Source organism: Puma concolor, chromosome D3 (genome assembly GCF_028749965.1).
Source record: "Puma concolor isolate L17-30 chromosome D3, mPumCon1.1.hap2, whole genome shotgun sequence".
NCBI lineage: Eukaryota > Metazoa > Chordata > Mammalia > Carnivora > Felidae > Puma > Puma concolor.
In genome coordinates, this window is record NC_141678.1 from 14,072,323 (window position 1) to 14,090,296 (window position 17,974).

A 17,974-nucleotide genomic window follows, 5' to 3' on the forward strand; every position below is an offset into this window, starting at 1 on the left:
CACTGACATCGGCACCGATGGGTGGCGTGCACCCACCGTGTGGACATCCCTTCAGAATGACCATGACAGGGCTTTTGCTCCTCCCTCCCCATTTCAAAGACCTAGGAACGCAGAAAGCTCATCTCCTGGCAGACCCCCCTGGACAACTTAATGCCCACAGATAAGATAACAAGTCCTGGGGTCCAGGGTGATAAGTTATCTCAGTGCTGAATAAACACGGATAATAAGGCGAATGATACCAGCCCAAGAGAAACAGAAATGATTCTGAAAATGAGGGGAACAGAGCAAAAAAATAAAATACCATTAAGAATGATAGCTAGTGTCTATTGAGCACGTATTGTGTGTCAAGCACTTTACAAATGTTTTAATTTAATCCTCGTGACAACTCTGTGAGGTGAGTGTGAATATTAACCACCATTTTATAGACGGTGTAAGTGAGACAAAGGCTAAGATGCTCAAGGTCACAGTTTTTCCGCCCACTCTTCACACCCGTTCTGAAGTGGGGGCTCTCATTATTACCATCCATCAGCATCATTATCATTACCACCACTCCTGTCACCATCATCATCACCACCATCACCACCATCACCATCATCACCACCACCACCATCATCACCATCATCACCACCCCCACTATCATCACCATCACCATCATCACCATCACGATTGCATCATCACCACCATCACCACCACCATCATCACCATCACGATTGCATCATCACCACCATCACCACCACCATCATCACCATCATCATCACCATCATCACCATCACCACCATCACCATCATCACCATCATCACCATCATCATCACCACCACCCTCACCATCACCACCATCATTACCATCATCATCACCATCATCACCATCACGATTGCATCATCACCACCATCATCAATATCACGATTGCATCATCACCATGACCACCACTGCCACCATCACCACCATTATCACTACCACCATCACTATCACCACCATCACCATCACCACTACCATCATCACCATCATCACCATCACGATTGCATCATCACCACCATCACCACTGCCACCATCACCATCACCACTACCATCACCACCATCATCACCATCACCACCATCATCACCATCACCACCATCATCACCATCACGATTGCATCATCACCACCATCATCACCACCATCATCACCATCATCACCATCACGATTGCATCATCACCATGACCACCACTGCCACCATCAACCACCATCACCACCATCACCACCATCACCACCATCACCAACATCACTATCATCATCACCATCCCCATCATCACCATCACCACCATCATTACTGCCATCACCATGGCCATCATCACCACCACCACCATCATCACCACCATCATCACCATCATCACCATCATCACCATCATCACCATCACGATTGCATCATCACCATGACCACCACTGCCACCATCAACCATCATCATCACCATCACCACCATCACCATCATCACCATCACGATTGCATCATCACCACCATCACCACTGCCACCATCACCATCACCACTACCATCACCACCATCATCACCATCACGATTGCATCATCACCATGACCACCACTGCCACCATCAACCATCATCATCACCATCACCACCATCACCACCACCACCATCACTATCATCATCACCATCACCATCATCACCATCACCACCATCATTACTGCCATCACCATGGCCATCATCACCATCTCCATCATCATCACCACCACCACCATCACCACCATCATCACCATCATCACCACCACCACCATCATCACCATCGTCATGACCATCATGACCATCATCACCAACATCATCACCACCATCATCACCACCATCACCACCATCATCATCACCATCAACACCATCATCATCACCATCAACACATCACCATCATCACCATCACGATTGCATCATCACCACCATCACCACCACCATCATCACCATCATCATCATCATCACCATCACGATTGCATCATCACCATGACCACCACTGCCACCATCAACCACCATCACCACCATCACCACCATCACCACCATCACCAACATCACTATCATCATCACCATCACCATCATCACCATCACCACCATCATTACTGCCATCACCATGGCCATCATCACCACCACAGCCATCATCACCACCACCACCATCATCACCACCATCATCATCATCATCACCATCATCACCATCACGATTGCATCATCACCATGACCACCACTGCCACCATCAACCATCATCATCACCATCACCACCATCACCACCATCACCACCACCACCATCATCACCATCACCACCACCACCATCATCACCATCACCACCATCATTACTGCCATCACCATGGTCATCATCACCATCACCACCATCATCACCACCATCCAAACTTCCATTGTTACCACCATCACTACCACCATGATCACCACCATCACCATCACCACCACCATCTTCCTCATCCAACTTCTCCTCATCAGCATAACCATTATCGCTATAACCATTGCCATAATCAATGTCATCATTACTATCATCACCTTCATTACATCATAATACTCACCATCATCACCATCATTACCAGCATCACCAACCTCCTCCATCATCACCGTCATTAGCATCTTCATTACTATAATCATAATCCTCAGAATCTTCCTAAGATCAGGAAACTGAGGCTCAGAGAGGTTAAAACACTAGCCTAAGTCACACAGCCAGGGATGATGGAGTTAGGATTCAAACCCAGACTGGTTCCTGACTCAAAAGGCTGGCTTCTTAACGGCAAAGTTTTCCTGGCTCTCTGTTCTTGAACTCAGATTCAGGGGGAGACTATCTTAGCTAGTTTCCACAGCCTGGTCATCCTCTAAGAAGGAGAGAAGTCATGGCTGAGATGGGACTGACTTTGCCTCAAAATCCAGACCTCCTGACCATCCCTCACCTCTTTCTCTCTCCAGGCGCTGCCCCCCTGCTTCCTGACAACTGGCTTCTTTTGAACTTGCCCGTCCACTTTTACTCTGATTATAACATCTGTCTGTGGCTTACTCTGGAGCCCCTCTTGGTTTTGGTCCCAGGTGTGGAAGCTGTTACCTAGCCCTTTGTTCTACATTCCCAGCTTTGGGGACTTAGAATCCTGGTTCTGTAATTTCCCCCAACCTCTAGTCTGGCGCTGACAGTCATTTGGGGTCAATCGGAAGCCAGGGCTCAAGCCCTCTGGCTGCCCACTTGGGGCCATCCAGACCTCTCCTCCTCACAATGTTCCAAAAGTCCTGGTGGCCTGCGTCAGAGCCACTTTGACTCTTCTGGTCAGAGAGGTCTGCAATTGTCAGAGGGAACATTCTGTTTTACCCTCTTTAAAAATGTCACCAAAACACACGGGGAGTGGTTCTTGATTACAGACATTTCACAAGTCAACGGCTCACCTACATGGTGATAAACAGAGAAATTGTCTGTTGAGAGGGCTGCTCTAAATGTCACTCTGCTCCCTCTCAGCTCTGAAAGTCCTGATCCCATGATACCACATGACTATAAGTGGCGATTTCGTGGATAAGAGAGGTTAGCATTGTTGGAGCATGTGTAACATACCAGGTGCTTGCACAGATGTTACTTCATTTTATCCCAACAGACAACAAAAGCCCTATTTTACAGATGCAAAAACTGAGCCTGGAAAGGTCATGTAAGTTTCCCGAGTTCCCACAGTAAGACAAAGAAGGGCTGGGATTTGAAACTAGGTCTGAATAATGTTTGGCCCAGATCCTTCCTTTTTTAAAACAGAGACAGGAAAAACTAGTTACTCTAAGCCAGAGGCTAAGGAGCAAGTAATGCAACATCTCTTGCTGAATGAGGCAAATTTGCAAGAATTAAACAGGCGACAATTACCTAAGCAACTCCAAAATGGCTTGTCTTGTGTGAATTTTCAGGGAGAGCTACTTCTGTGTTGCAGTTCCCCCCTTTGTAAAAAGCCTTTAACACCTCTGTTTAAAGAATGCATTTGAAGTGTTTTGTCAACAACAAACTTATTTAAGAGTCCTGTGCGAGGAGCAGGGGAAGAATATTTTTAATATGGGACCAGAGGGAACATCCGGGTTGAACTATTTTGTTTCCATTCACCCAGGAGCAAAAACAGAAGTACATGTCAGTATTTCCCAACTCTCAGTCTGACAGTGATAACCAGGTCTGAGGGAAATATCTGGCTTATTGCTGCAAATTTGCTCACCCTGGGATCTAGCTGCTTGATGGGGTTCGTACAGGCAGGGTAGTTTGCTGGTTAAGAGCATGGGCTATGGGTTGGGTAGCATTGGGTTCAACTCTTGGCTTTGCTGGCTATAAGCTGTGCAACGTTTTTGGATACTCACACTTTCGAATTCTCCATTTATTCATCTCTAAAATAGGGTTAATAATACCTTGCTCATGGGATTGCTGCAAAGGTTAAATAAGGTAAAGCTTACAGCCCTTAGCTGTGTGGTACCTACTGGTGGTTGCTCTTACTGCTAATGTATGGGATGATCAGACAGAAACAGAAAAAGGGAAATGCTAGTTCTCTATGAAACAGTTAAGGGGCACCTGGGTGTGTTGGTTGGTTCAGTGTCTGACTCTTGATTTTGGCTCGGGTCATGATTCTAGACTTGTGGGATTGAACCCCACATCGGGCCCCATGCTGAGTGTGGAGCCTGCTTGTGATTCTCATTCTCTCTCTCTCTCCCTCTGCCCCTCCACCCCACTCATGCGCTCTCTCTCTTTCTGAGATAATAATAACAAAAAAGATTCCTCTAAGCAAGCACGGTCTAGTAGAACTTTCTGTGATGAGAGGAACATCCTACGTCTATGTTGTCCAGTTTTATATAGCCACTGCTCACATGTGGCAATTGAATACTTGAAATGTGCCTATGGTCACTGAGAAACTGAATCTAAATGTTACCTAACTTTCATCATGTTTAAGTAGCCAAATGTAGCTGGTGGTTGTAGCATTGGACATATTGGTTATAGCAGTGAGCATCCCTCAAAGCCTAATGTCCCTCAACACTGGGGAACAGACGCACGTAGCTCTTAGCCAAGAAGGGCATGTTCCCTGGGGGTTGGGGGGCACGGACAGAGATACCCAGACCCTTTCTAAGCTGTTCACAGAGCACAGGACTTTGGGAATTCTCTGCTTCCATTCTAGATTCCCAACTTCCATTATTATCAGTCCTGATCTCCACTCTCCCCTCTTCCCGAGGAGCACTGTTGTCCACTCCTACCTTTATACTTGCCGTCCCCGGGATGCCCTTTCATCTTCCCTCTGCCAGGAACCAACTCCTACTCAACCTTCAACACCCACTTCACACTCTTCCTCTCCTGGGGGTTAAATGAAGTCATCCATGTAAGATGCCTAACACATAGTCAGAACTAACTAAACATGTGCATCTTCATTGACAACTAAGGAAACTGAAGCTCAGAGAGATTAGGTAACTTGTCAAAGGTCACAGCACCAATGAACAGTGGAGAAAGCCTGAAAGTCAGGTGGTTCCTTCTTGCTGTTGTGCTGGCTGAGAATCACTGAGAACAGGGATTAAGAGGGTAGCAGAGGGGCCACTTGGTTGAACCTCATACTTTTGAAGAACTTCAAATTTAGGTATTGATTTTTCCTTCCAAATGAAGTAGGGGTGTTGAATGTTTTTATCTGTTGAATGAGATTTTCGTAACTTTAATGCATCATTTATTTATTTATTTATTTATTTATTTATTTATTTTTCAACGTTTATTTATTTTTGGGACAGAGAGAGACAGAGCATGAACGGGGGAGGGGCAGAGAGAGAGGGAGACACAGAATCGGAAACAGCCTCCAGGCTCTGAGCCATCAGCCCAGAGCCTGACGCGGGGCTCGAACTCCCGGACCGCGAGATTGTGACCTGGCTGAAGTCGGACGCTTAACCAACTGCGCCACCCAGGCGCCCCTCATTTCTTCATTTAAATAAATATACTGGGAGTCCATAGGTGGAGGTGGATGGGGACTGTTTTGACTTCTTAGAAGCCAGGATGGTGACTTTCCTTTGCCATACTCATGAGTGTGGGTCCTTCCAGCTGCCTGGAGTGGTCTCAGTTTAGATCAGGGTTTCTCAAACTGGAACTATTGATATTTGGGGGGCTGGGTAATTCTTTGTTGTGGGGGGCTGTCCTGTTCCTTGTAGGATGTCTAGCAGCGTTCTCTAGGGGGTCTCTACCCATTAGATGCCAGTAACACTCCTTCCCTTTCCACAGTCCCTCCCAGTTGTGACAATCCAAAATCTCTCCAAACATTGCCCAATGTCCCTTTGGGGAGGAAACCAAATGTACTCCTCCTTATTGAGAAGCACTGGCTTGGGTGTGGCTGAGGACCCCGATCTCATGCTTCCCAGTCCTTCCCTTCCTTGTTCTATACCCATCCCATCTCTGTGTCTACAAGCCTTTATTTACCAGTTGTCCCTTGTTCCCAGATGGGATTGAAGAGACTGTCTTCACTAAGTGGCTTTTATCTCCTCTCAGGTGTCCTTAGCCCTCTGGAAAGGCCATCTTCCAGTGGGCTTGCATTCTAGGTGGACCAGTAACCCCGGAGCCATCATGCCATCATGTTTGGCATTTCTGACTTCAAAGTGCATCAGCATCAACTGTTAAAACTCTCCTGAACTCGCCCTTTGGAGAGTCTGGGTCCCCAGGGAACCCTGGAACCTGCATTGTCAAAAGCACCCCACATGGTTCACAGACCTCCTTGAAGACCCACCTTCCTGGGAGGGCTCTGGGCCTGACTCTTGGCTGTGAACAGCAAGGCGCCCTCCTGGTCAGAAATATCAACATCCCCCAATCTCCCTCTCTTCTTTCCCCCCATAAAACCAGGCATGGAAGTCTAACTCCCACTTGGCGAGCATCTTCTATGCTTTCTGGCAAGGACTAAACTAAAGCTCCTTTTCCTCCACTTTGCTAGCTAGACAATCATACCCAAGCCAACAGTCAGTCTGGCATCTCTAGACCTTCTAAGAACCTTTGCCAAATCCTTCCAACTGGGGGGCTTCGTGGGGGCCAGCCCTCGGACTCTCACACAGGGGGTGGGCTCAACTCCACAGGAAGTTGGCACATGTGTTGACCAGCCCAGTGCTGACCACCAACCAACCCCAAGTATCCAGGATGGGGAGCAGGAGGGCCAAGCCTGTGTGCAGGGCACAGTCTGGAAGTGGGGCCACCTGCTCTGGCCCAACCGGGCAAGGAGGCTGCTGAGGAGAGCTGCTCCTGACAGGAAGCCTGCTGCATCTCTCCACAGACACCACACTATTCCCTGACCACCCCCCTTCTCGCCCACCCCCCCTCCACCTGGCTGTGGATGCTGGGAGCTAAGTTAAAACAGGAGGACTTGGGGGCTCTGGAAAATGAATCTGGGGTCTCTGCAAAGCTTTGTTCTAGAGCTCTTCGTGCTGGGGTGGGGGAAGGTTGTGAGAGAGAAAAGTATGCTCTTGAGAGCTGGAATTTTACCGCAATCCTCTAGCTGAGAAGTGAGGTGAGGGCCTCTGGGCTCAGCAGCAATCACGACTGTAATTGCTCACATCACAAATGCTGGGCAGGATCCTCAACCTCCAGTGTTTGCAGCGTCTGGGCTGAGCAGATTGGCTGGTTTTGGATCCTGGGCCACTGGAGAGCCCATGCCAGCTCCCGCACAGCTCCCGAGGCTGGTTGTCTCCCCACAATAGAGACTTGGTCCTAATAGCTCTTCCGATGCTCTCTTTATTTTTGAGAGGCTGGAAATCAGGTTTAATGTGAAACCTCTTGATTTCTCTGTTTTGCCACGAAATCGCTTTTTCAGAAAACTCTGCAGGCCCAATAAAACTCGAGGGAGATCTGAGTGTGACCCTCGATCCCCAGTTTGTGACCTCTGACCTAAAGGGGTGTTTGAGTGCCTCTCCCTGGAGTGATGGTCTGGGGAGGTCGAAGGGAGCAGTGAACCTTCCAGGTGGGTTTGACAGGAGGTGGACCGGTAAGTTGCTTGGCCTGTGATGAGCATGCCCACCATGACCTTCAGGAGGACCCTGAATGGTAGTTCTGGAAGGAATCTTAGGGTTCATCTGGCCCACACGCTACTTTTACACATGGGGAAACCGAGGCCCAGAGAGGTCAAGGGGCTTTCCTAAAATATGTAGCTAATGATGGCAAAGGGGGGTCTAGAAGGAAGGACACTGAGCCCAGTCCAATGAGACCTCATAGTAATGGCCAGTCCAGGGTCTGGCCATAGAATTGCTCAGTAGGGCTTGTTGGATGGGGGTGGGGGGCTGAAAATGGCCCCCAAAGACATCAAATCCTAATCCCCAGAACCCACATATGTTACCTTATATGGAAAGAGGCTCTTTACAGGGGTGATGAAGTTAAGGATCTTGAAATTGGGGAGATCATCTTGGATGGGCCATTAACTATAATGGCCGTAAGGATGCCATCACATGTGTCCTTATGAGAAGGAAGCAGAGGGCGTTCTGCCATGGAAGACAAAGGCCATGAGACTCCAGAAGCAAGATGCTCATGCTGGAAGGGGCAGGCAGGGGCCCCAGCCAAGAAAGGCAAGGGATGCAGCTCTAGAAGCTGGAAAAGGTAAGGAAACAGATTTGCCCCTAGAGCCTCCAGATGTAAGATCTCCAGAGCTGTAAGAGAATAAATGTATACTGTTTCAAGCCACCACATTTGTGGTCATTTGTTACGACTGCAAAGGGAAATGGATACAATAAATATTTGGTGGCAGGGGCAGGGATGGCTTGGGCTGTGTGTGTGTGTGTGTGTGTGTGTGTGTGTATGGGTATGCGCGCCTAGCTCTCTCTTCCTACTCACTACACACACGTCCCACAGACCTTCTTTCTGTTCCTTGAACATCTCAACCTTGTTCCTGCCTCAGGGCCTTTGCTCCTGCTGTACCTTCTGCCAGGAACGCCCTTTCTAGATTTCACATGGTTCATACCTTCTGGCCTCAGTATAAATGTTACCTCTTCAGGGAGGCCTTCTCTGACCCTCTGATCTAGTTTTTTTTTTTTTTCCCAACCCCAAGCCATATTTCTTCAAATCACTATTTCATTTCTTTTATAGCATGTGTCACTATCTAACATGATTGCCTGAGAGCCTGAGTCTATCTGTTTATCATTCATTTCTTGTCTGTGACTCCATAATGGCAGAGGCTCATCAGTGGATCCCCAGTTCCAAGGACAGTATCTGGGGCAGAAAAGATGCTCTGTGAATATTTGCTGAATGAAAGATGGTGAGAAGCTCCCCTTCCTTGCACACAATCTGGGGATGAATGGGTGGCTGCGTGGGCTCATTCCATAGCTCCTCCTCAGAATGAGGGGCTGGGTGCCACTTGACAAGATGGCGGGGACACAGATAGGAGAGAGTGCAAAGTAAGAGTAATAGCTCTATAACCAGGACTTCTCTCCCCTCCCCAGGAAACAACGGACTGGGGAAGCCCCTTATGTTCACATGGTTAAGGTGAGAATGAAAACTTGCACTGAGGTTCAGTGTGAAGGCAGTCATTGGAGTCAATGCCAACGGACTGATTCAAAGCCATAAGACATGTCAAGTGCAGTCATGGAGGAGACCCTCTATTGCAGACAGTCCTGGAATCAGTGGGGTCATTGGTTGGTCTGAGGTCAGTTCTCCTGGGGTGCTATCTTGCGTGGAGGGCACTTCAGTTTCCCTTCCAGACTGAGAAAATACCCCAAGTCCTCAGAAACTTGATGGCTAGCGGTCAAGTGCACTGTGGCCAACAATGTAATCTATGTTAGTGGAGGCCAAGAGCATGGGCCTGGGGTCAAGTCCTGGCTCTGTCATTTGCTGGCTCTGTGAGCTGGGACATGTGACTGTGCCTCTCTGAGCCTTGGCTTGCTTACTAGGAAAATGGGGTGCTACGAGGAGCAAATGAGGTAACTGATGTAAAGACCTTAGTGTGCGGCCAGGCCCCCTGGAGGGCTCAGTACAGCTTGATTAGTATGTTGGTCATAAAACAGAGGCTTGTCACAGGAGACCTCCTCTCCCCAGTTAAGCTCATTCTCTAGGATCGAAACTGACTTCTGAGCCTCCAGCCACCTCTCCTCGCCCGGTTTCGTGTCAACTGTAGCCACCCACCATGAGATTTCTAGCAGAACCAAGATGAGCACTCTGTGGCCAGGGCTGTGTGACTCTGGGCAAATTGCCCCACCTTTCTGAGCGTCAGTTTCCTTGCCTATAAGGCGGCCCAAACCATACAACCTACTTAGGAAGCAGGGCTGAATTCACCCAAGCTCTGAAGAGATGGCTATTATGTAGGTTCTCTGTAAGTAACCGAGTGCCCCGCGAGTGGAGAAGTCATCAGAACGCAGGGCGAGGCTGACCGGCTAGTCCAGATGGATGCTGGACCAGGGACCTTGGCCTCTTTAGAACCCTCCTTCAGGGCAGCAATCTGAACAACCTGGATATCCTCTGACACGCAGCATTTTAAAGTGACCGTTCCCAAGTGCCGAAGGTCCCAGAAGCCCCCAGATTTCCCTTCCTTACGGTCCCCGCACACTGCCACCACCTGCCGGGCCCACCTACCCCCTGGGATCAAGGGTGAGACTGTGTCTAGACTAAACATCACTTCTCTCCCCAACGGAGGGCCAGCATTCCCAAACAACAGGACTAGGGACGCCCCGTGAGGGCAAGGAGTTAGATGAAGCAGGTGAATAGGTCCGCGTCCAAGAGGAAAGACGGAAGGAAGGAAATGAGGCCAAGAGAGCAGGAGAGTCAAGGGCACCGCTGAGAACCAGGGACAGCCCCAGCCTCTGCTTGGCCCCCGGAAGCCACAGCCTGCTGGCTGTGACCCGGATGTGGGGCTCCAGGCCTGGTAGGCAGCCGGCCTCACTGGGCATCCAGAATCCAGGCTGCCAGCTCTGACCCCCACCCCAAAAAGCAGCCTGGATGGGGAAGCCGCTGGAAGGCTGAGTAATTTCCAGGCGGCCACGTGCTCCAAGGGGCTGGAATCCTCCCCAGCCCGCCAAGCCCGGAGAGTGACGTTGAAGACCCTTCTGTCTCTGGGCTTGCATTTCCTGACTTGGGACGCTGACACTTAACAAGGCTCTTATTCCTGTCACCTAGTTTGGTGATTTCTGAGGGCACTTTTGGTTTTTCCAATGATGGTGAGGGTCCCTGGCATCACGGTGGAAAGGAGGTGGCATTAGGGATGGTCCAGGGGCAAACCCACACAAGGAAGAAGGGTCCTGCCTGCCATGCGACCTTAGCACATCAACCAAGATGAAAAGCAAGCTTAAACTTCTGAGTCAAGATCCCGATTCAGTCTTACGCTAAAACATGGCTTTAAAATACACTGTTTTCCGTGCATGCAACCATTGGGAAAAGACAGGACATCATTTCATTGGGAGTCTGTCACCATTTCGGAAGATCACATCACCAAAGAGACACCGCTGGTGGCATCTGAGTGGCCAAAACAATACACCTGGTTCCACCTGCATTTGACACGGTCGTGAGTGGACCAATTCTCTGTTTAGGGGCAAATAGCTGAGCGCTGATAGATGAAATTACAGCTTCTGTTATGATAGATTACTTTTATGCCTGGTCTCCTTTAGTTTATAGTTAGGGCATTATTAGCTCCTGGTTAAGAAAGGGGGCATTTAAAAACATTTGTGGGGGTGCCTGGGTGGCTCAGTCGGGTAAGCGTCTGAGTTCTGCTCAGGTCATGATCTCATGGTTCGTGGGTTCGAGCCCCGGGTCAGGCTCTGTGCTGACAGCTCAGAGCCTGGAGCCTGATTCAGATTCTGTGCCTCCCCCTCTCTCTCTGCCTCTCCCCAGCTCGTGCTCTGTCCCTCAAAATAAATAAACATTAAAAAAATTAAAAATATTTGTTAACGTGGGGGGTGGGGAGCTTTGAGCACAGGCATGGGCCACTGAGCTAGGGGACCATGCACTATTATTGGATAATACTCCGGCTGAGAACTGTTTACCCTAGCGGGGTTCATGGAGCCCTGTACTTGCCCTGGGCCACTTTCTTCCAAAGCAGTGTTTCCTGCTCCTTTGGGTCACTGGAGGGAGGACTGTGATGGATGAGGGCGGGTTGAGAGCTGAGGTGCAGCCTCCCAATTTGGGAAAATAGGTCTGCCGGAGGAGACCCCATGTCAGACCAGCATGTCCCGCCCCGGTCCTCGGGGAAACAAAGGCTGCTTTTTGGAGGCGGTGTTTGGAGGGGCCCCTGAGGCCAGGCTCCCGTTAAAGTCCTTCACGTTTGGCAACCTCACCCAAGCCTAGTGTCCTGCATCAGGTTTTTGCATCCCGCCACTGCCAGCTGGGAGAGGGTCACACTGGCTTCTCGGAGGGGGAGGGCCGAGCTCCCAATGCTAAGAGGGACCCTCCGGGGGACTTCTCTATGTCACACAGGGAGATTCAGGCTCCTAGGTCTGGGGCGGGGCTGAAGGAAAGCCCCAGGGAATTCTGATGCTCACAACCCCATGCCCACCCCATGCCCAGCTGAGAATCAGAACCAAGCATATGGAGCACTAAGTACAGCCTCCGGGAGGGGACTGTCACACTCATTCAGAGCCCCATTGCTCTTCCTAGGAGAAGGAGGTGTTGAGGAGCAGGGAGGCACATATATCCAGAATGGGGAAGAAGAGGTTGTGCTCAGAAGACTTCGTTGGGGGGGGGGGGGGGCACATCTGGTGCCTCCTAGAAAACCAGGCCAATGATTGATTCTGGATTCTATAGATGCTTTAGGATTTAAGCCCACCGGATGAGACTTGGGGGCCGCTGGCTGCCCAGAAACTACATCAAGACCTATGTTATCTCAAAACAAAAATATGTTATCTCTGCTGCAGATGCTGTCGTAGGGACACCTGGGAAATGGCAGCTCCCCTGAGGACCCGGCTCTAGCCTGGTGGGGAGGGTCTCCAGGCTTAGTCATGGGTGAAACGGGCCCCAGATCTCTGTATGCCAGGACAGCCCTGAGGACTGGTCCCAGCCCCCAGCTCTGGCAAGGAAGGTCAGGACAATAGGGGCCCCCACCCACTTGCCCCACCAAGAGGGTAACACCATGTCCTGTGTACTGGGGCCAAGATTCTCCATCTCCCGTGGAGATGGGACCAAAGGTATGGGGAGACTCCAAACTGCGCCCCCACCCCCACCCCAGGAGCTCACAGAAGAGGGAAGAAGCAGGTTGGAGGACAGGAGCTCAAAGGGCACCAGGGAACCCCTGGGGCTTCTGGCAGAGACCCCACCTTCCCGCTCGGGGTATTGCTGGAATCAGCTGGGCTTTTGCTCAGGTGGGAGAAGTTGGAAAAACTCCAGGATGCAACGGTGGCCTGAGGTGCGGTGCCATAGACCGAGGGCCCCCCTCAAAGGGTGGTTGGGGGGCTGACCCGTCAGGAAGGGAGACTGGGTCCCACGCAGGCCTTCCACCACATCAGGCACCCTCCCACCTCAGGACCTTGGCACCTGCCATCCCTCTGCCCAGCATGCCCCTCCTCCATAAAGCTTCGACGTGCCCTTCTTCCCCCCACTCCGGGTCTTCCAACATCTGCTTCCTTGAGACCTGCCCAGCCTCTCTCTCTAAAATCCACCTTCCGAAATACCTCCTGACCCCCGTCTGATTCCGTGTATCTCCTTAGCGCATATCTGACGGCCTACTTATGTTAACATTTTTATCTCACTGATTCTTTGCCTTTTCCCCGTGACACTGTAAGGTCCCCAAGCTCACGGGGCTTGTCTATTTCATTCACTCACAAGGTCAGAGGGTCGGCGTGTTCCCTCCACCCCTGGTGCCGGGTTTGTCTTCAACCAACATGTGTTAAATGAAATCAGTGCAGGGGCCTGGAGAGAGTTGCTTTAATCCAGGTTCCTGAGGGACACCCTGGGGACCTCTAAGTGCTCTCTGGACACTCAGGGGTCCTTGGGGACAGGGTGGGTGGGTGGGTGGGTGGGAAATCTTGTCCTGGGTTTCTGGGTGGCCCCACATGGGGGCTGGATAAGAAGTGGGGGCTGTGCTAACCTGAGACCAGAATGGGCGCACAGAGAAGCTTGCCTCTCTCCTCTGTCCCTGGACCCACTATTCTCTGACCCCTTGGCCCAGCTGCCCACTCCTCCCCAGAGAAGGAGCTAGAATCGCCCACTGTGTCACCTGTTCTCTTCCTCCACAGAGTCAGAAAATGCCAATCTGGCAAACACAGAGGGGCCGGGACCCGGGTTTTCCTGTTCTCGCCTCGGTTCCTGCAGACTCTGAGCAAGAGCGCTGTTTTGGGGGGGGGGGCGGCCAGGGCCTCTACTTCGATTCCATTCCCTTCCCTTCGAACCTCCCTTGCTCTCCAGCGGCTGCCCAAGGCGAGAGCTGGTTTAGGCTGAGGCCTGCGCAGGCCTCAGCCCATCCCCTCTCTCTTCCCAGGACCTTGGCATTCACCCTATGCGGAGGCCGCCGCGGACACGCGGCTCTCACTCACGGGGCGACTCGGGAAGGGCCCCTCCTCTCTGAGCCTCAGTCTTCTGCCCCATGAATTGCAGATCGCAAAAATACCCATGCTGAGTGAGGGGTTGCTGGAAGACGTGACATCAGCCACCGCGACTGTCAGCTGGGTCTCGTGGCAAGAGATACAGGCTGGAGGTTACGCCCATTCTGTTCCTACGGTTGCAGTTTTGAGAGAAAGAGGCAAGAGCGGTTCAGTGCATGTGCCTCTGCAGGTGTCTGGGACGGCTCAGGTCGGCTTCTGGGCTATGAGACTGAGTTGCGACACACGTTTGCGTACGACACATCCATGCACACACACAGGGCTTACCTGTCCACCTGGACTTCTGCATCCTTCGTCTCTGCCTTGGAAGGTCCCCCGCCATTGATCCCTTTGCTCCCACTGGTGAGAAGGCTCAGTACAGGTTCTATCTCTTTGAGCAAATCACTGTTTTGGCTGCCCTGGATGCTCTTCTTGGCAGAGTCCTGGCCTGGGGGCCCGGGAGCCCGGCTCTTGGTATGGGGGAGAGAGCCGGCTTCCTGCCCACCGTCTTGGGTGTGCTGCGGCCCATTGCCAGGACCCGTGGCCCTGTCCACTGCCGGTGAGTGCTCTCTGCTGGCTGATGACTGGTGAGACAGATCGACAGCGGTGGTGGGGGCAGCCAGAGGCCGTGTCACGCGGATGGTCTTGGGGGTCCCGTCCCCGGTGAAGGTGGTCTCCAGGTGAGTGGTGAAGCCCTCGGGGCCCCTCAGAATGAGGACCACGTGGGTCTCAGAGGCGATGCCCCTGAGCACCTCCAGGGCGCTGTCATAGCTCAGGTCCACCAGGGGCTGGCCGTTGACTGCAAGGATGATGTCACCGGCCTGGATGAGGCCGCTCTGCTCCGCGGCACCCCCCCGAATCAGGTCGGAGATGATCACGGGCGGCTTGCTCACCCGCTCCTTCACCAGGAACCCCAGACCCCCCACCTTGCGCTTGAAGAGGCGGACGGAGATGACGTTGGGTTGGATCTGCTGAACGCTGAACACCTGATTCTCCATGGTGTCTACTACCCAGGTGTCTGAAGACCTCAAAATGCGTCAAGCCAAGATGGTTTCACCAGGAGGAGCCAGGCTTCAGGGCGTGCTCGGAGGAAGAGGGGGCTGGTGCTGAGGCGTCTCAGGAATGAGCTGCTCTGGGGCTTTGTCTTCTCCGTCTCTGACGTCAACACGGCATCACCCGCTCATTGCTGTCCGGCCATCGGTGGCATGATCGCCTGCGTCTGCCTTCCTCCTCGTTCTCTAGGAAGCGATGGTTGATCAGGCGGACGTCAGGACCAGCCGTGGGACGTGTCCCCAAGCAACAGGTCAGGCAGACTGGGGAGGAGATGTGTCTGGTGGATGTGTCTAGATGTGTCTAGAGGTGACGCAAGCTTCGGCACACTATTCTCCGGGCGCCGCCAGCCCGTCAGACCCGTGCTGGAGAGGAGGAACAAGGGAGGGGGTGGAGAGAATCACAAAAGAGAGATTGATGTGGAGTGCCCAACACCACCTTCAAAACCGAGATGGAAAATGCAGCCAACTGAGAAGTCCAACCACGAGACGCTGGAGCTTGGAAGCCAACCTAGAAATGAAATCCTTCCTCCTCGAGGGGAGTGGGGGGCCCTTCCCAGTGAGCTGCAAATTGCCTGCTTTCATCTCCCATGAGCAAAGCCCTCTAAGACCGAGGGTCTCCTTGAAAAACCACTGATAACTGTGGAAATCAGATGGCAAGAATCACGATCTTATCTCTTATCTCTTTCCCACCTCGTGAAGTCAACCTGTCACGTGGTCTTTGGCTCTCCGTGTTTTACAAACATTTTCCACTCACGGGTCAGGAGCTCAGCCGGCACGGACCTTTGGACCCTCTGTCCCAGCTACCCCCAAAGTCCCCACAACAAACCCACTGGAAGGAGGAGGGCCACCAATGATGTCAATTGGCCTCTCTGACCATTTTTGTAATGAGCGACTTGTTCCAGGCTCAAAAGGACAGACGTGGCCGCGTTACAAACCAGTATAAACCAAATTTGGTGTGATAAATACGGAAGGCATGGGTTCACACAAAACTCTGGAGGGCATCTGCATTCCACAGACAACCCGAAACCCTAATGCGGAAACATTTGGAAGAGCGACTGTGTCCCCCTAAGGGTTAGCATAGGCGCACAGCACGTGCTCAATGAGTATTTGTTGACTGAAGAAAAATCCCAAAAGGGTAAACATAGCAGACACTTATTGAGCATGTACGCTCCTAATGTATATATTTTTTCTCCTTTGATCCTCACAATTACCCTTCAGCAGATGAGAAGCCTGGGAAGGGTAGTTCACTTGTCCAAGGTCATGCAGAAATGATGGCAAAGACAGGTTTAAATTCAGGTGTGCCCCACTCTTGAGCCCGAGCTTTTAAACTTACACTCTGATTTTTTTAATTTCATATTCTGGTTATTTTCTTCACTCTCCCTGGCTCCCCCAGGCTTGGAGACACGAGGTATGGTTGGGGGTACCAGGGCGCAACAGGGGACCTCGCTGAAGATGCTATGGCCCGGGGGGGGGGGGGGGGAGAGGTGTGCACCTGTGGAATGCACACACAGCAGGCGGCTATTAGTGAGTCCTACGTGTCTGGGTTGGAGCAGGTCGTCTGTGGGTTGTGGGTGGAGTGGGGGCAGGAGGGAGGCAGCAGAGGACCCCTCCATCGTTCTCTGTCCTCCGGTTCAAGTCCTGGTTCCAGCTGTATCCCGACACCCTTCCCTGCGGGCCTCGTCCCCACACTCGGCGCGGGGAGGGAGCCCCCATCTGCCACTACCAGCAAAGTGACATTCACTCCCTCGTTTCCCTTTTGGCGAATTCCCGGGGTCATCCGGGGGCTGAGGCAGCTGACCGGCTCCCACTGTCTCTGTGAGCAGGAGGCGGGGGGGGCAGACACCCCCAAGAAGGAGGTGCCACTTCCTGGATCCCCTCGAGGCGGGGCGGGGAGCAAGTCCACCTCCCCCTTTGCAGCTCGCAGTATGTAACTCCACCAGTCCCTGTGCGTGGGTGAGGGGAGAATGAATCCCCGGGCCCAGCCCAGGCTGTGCTCTCCATCTGGCGACGCTGTGCGTGTGTGTTTCTCTCTGTGTATTCATGCATCGCCCTCATGCTGTGCCATTCCTCTGCTGTGTGTGTGAGTGCGTGTGGCCCGTGTGTCGACCAACCGAGTGTCTTCTTTCTGCAGAGAAAACCACCCAGAGCCCCTGTGTCTCTCCTCACCATGGAGGACGGGCCCTCCCCCCACCCCCTGGCTTCCTTCACTCATTTCTTCTGGGTACTGAACCCGGGATGTTCGTTGTTTAGGTGGAAGCAGAGACAGCCGGGACCTCTAGATCTCTCTTGAGCGTCCAAGTTAGGCAGTAGACTCTGTTCATTAATTAAAGAAGGGACTCACACGTAAGCTTCTAGGGAGGCGAGGTTTCTGAGGGCTTTTTTTTTTTTTTTTTTTTTTTTTTTTTGTCACTTCTGGCTTGGGCCAGACCTTGGAAAGGACAGAACCTGGGCTTGGCTTAAGAGAAAAGGAAAA

At 51.8% G+C, this 17,974-nt stretch overlaps 1 protein-coding gene across 3 annotated transcripts in view; it reads right to left on the reverse strand.

Annotated features, from left to right (window-relative positions):
• Window positions 1-17,974, reverse strand: part of NOS1 (nitric oxide synthase 1) — a 181,940-nt gene that overhangs the window by 70,032 nt on the left and 93,934 nt on the right. For all 3 annotated transcript variants that reach the window (XM_086681787.1, XM_086681788.1, XM_025933618.2), the window contains exon 2: window positions 14,738-15,864. In XM_086681787.1, coding sequence (XP_086537913.1) covers window positions 14,738-15,447 — 710 coding nt within the window. In that variant the 5' untranslated portion in view covers window positions 15,448-15,864. The remainder of the gene's footprint in view (window positions 1-14,737; window positions 15,865-17,974) is intronic.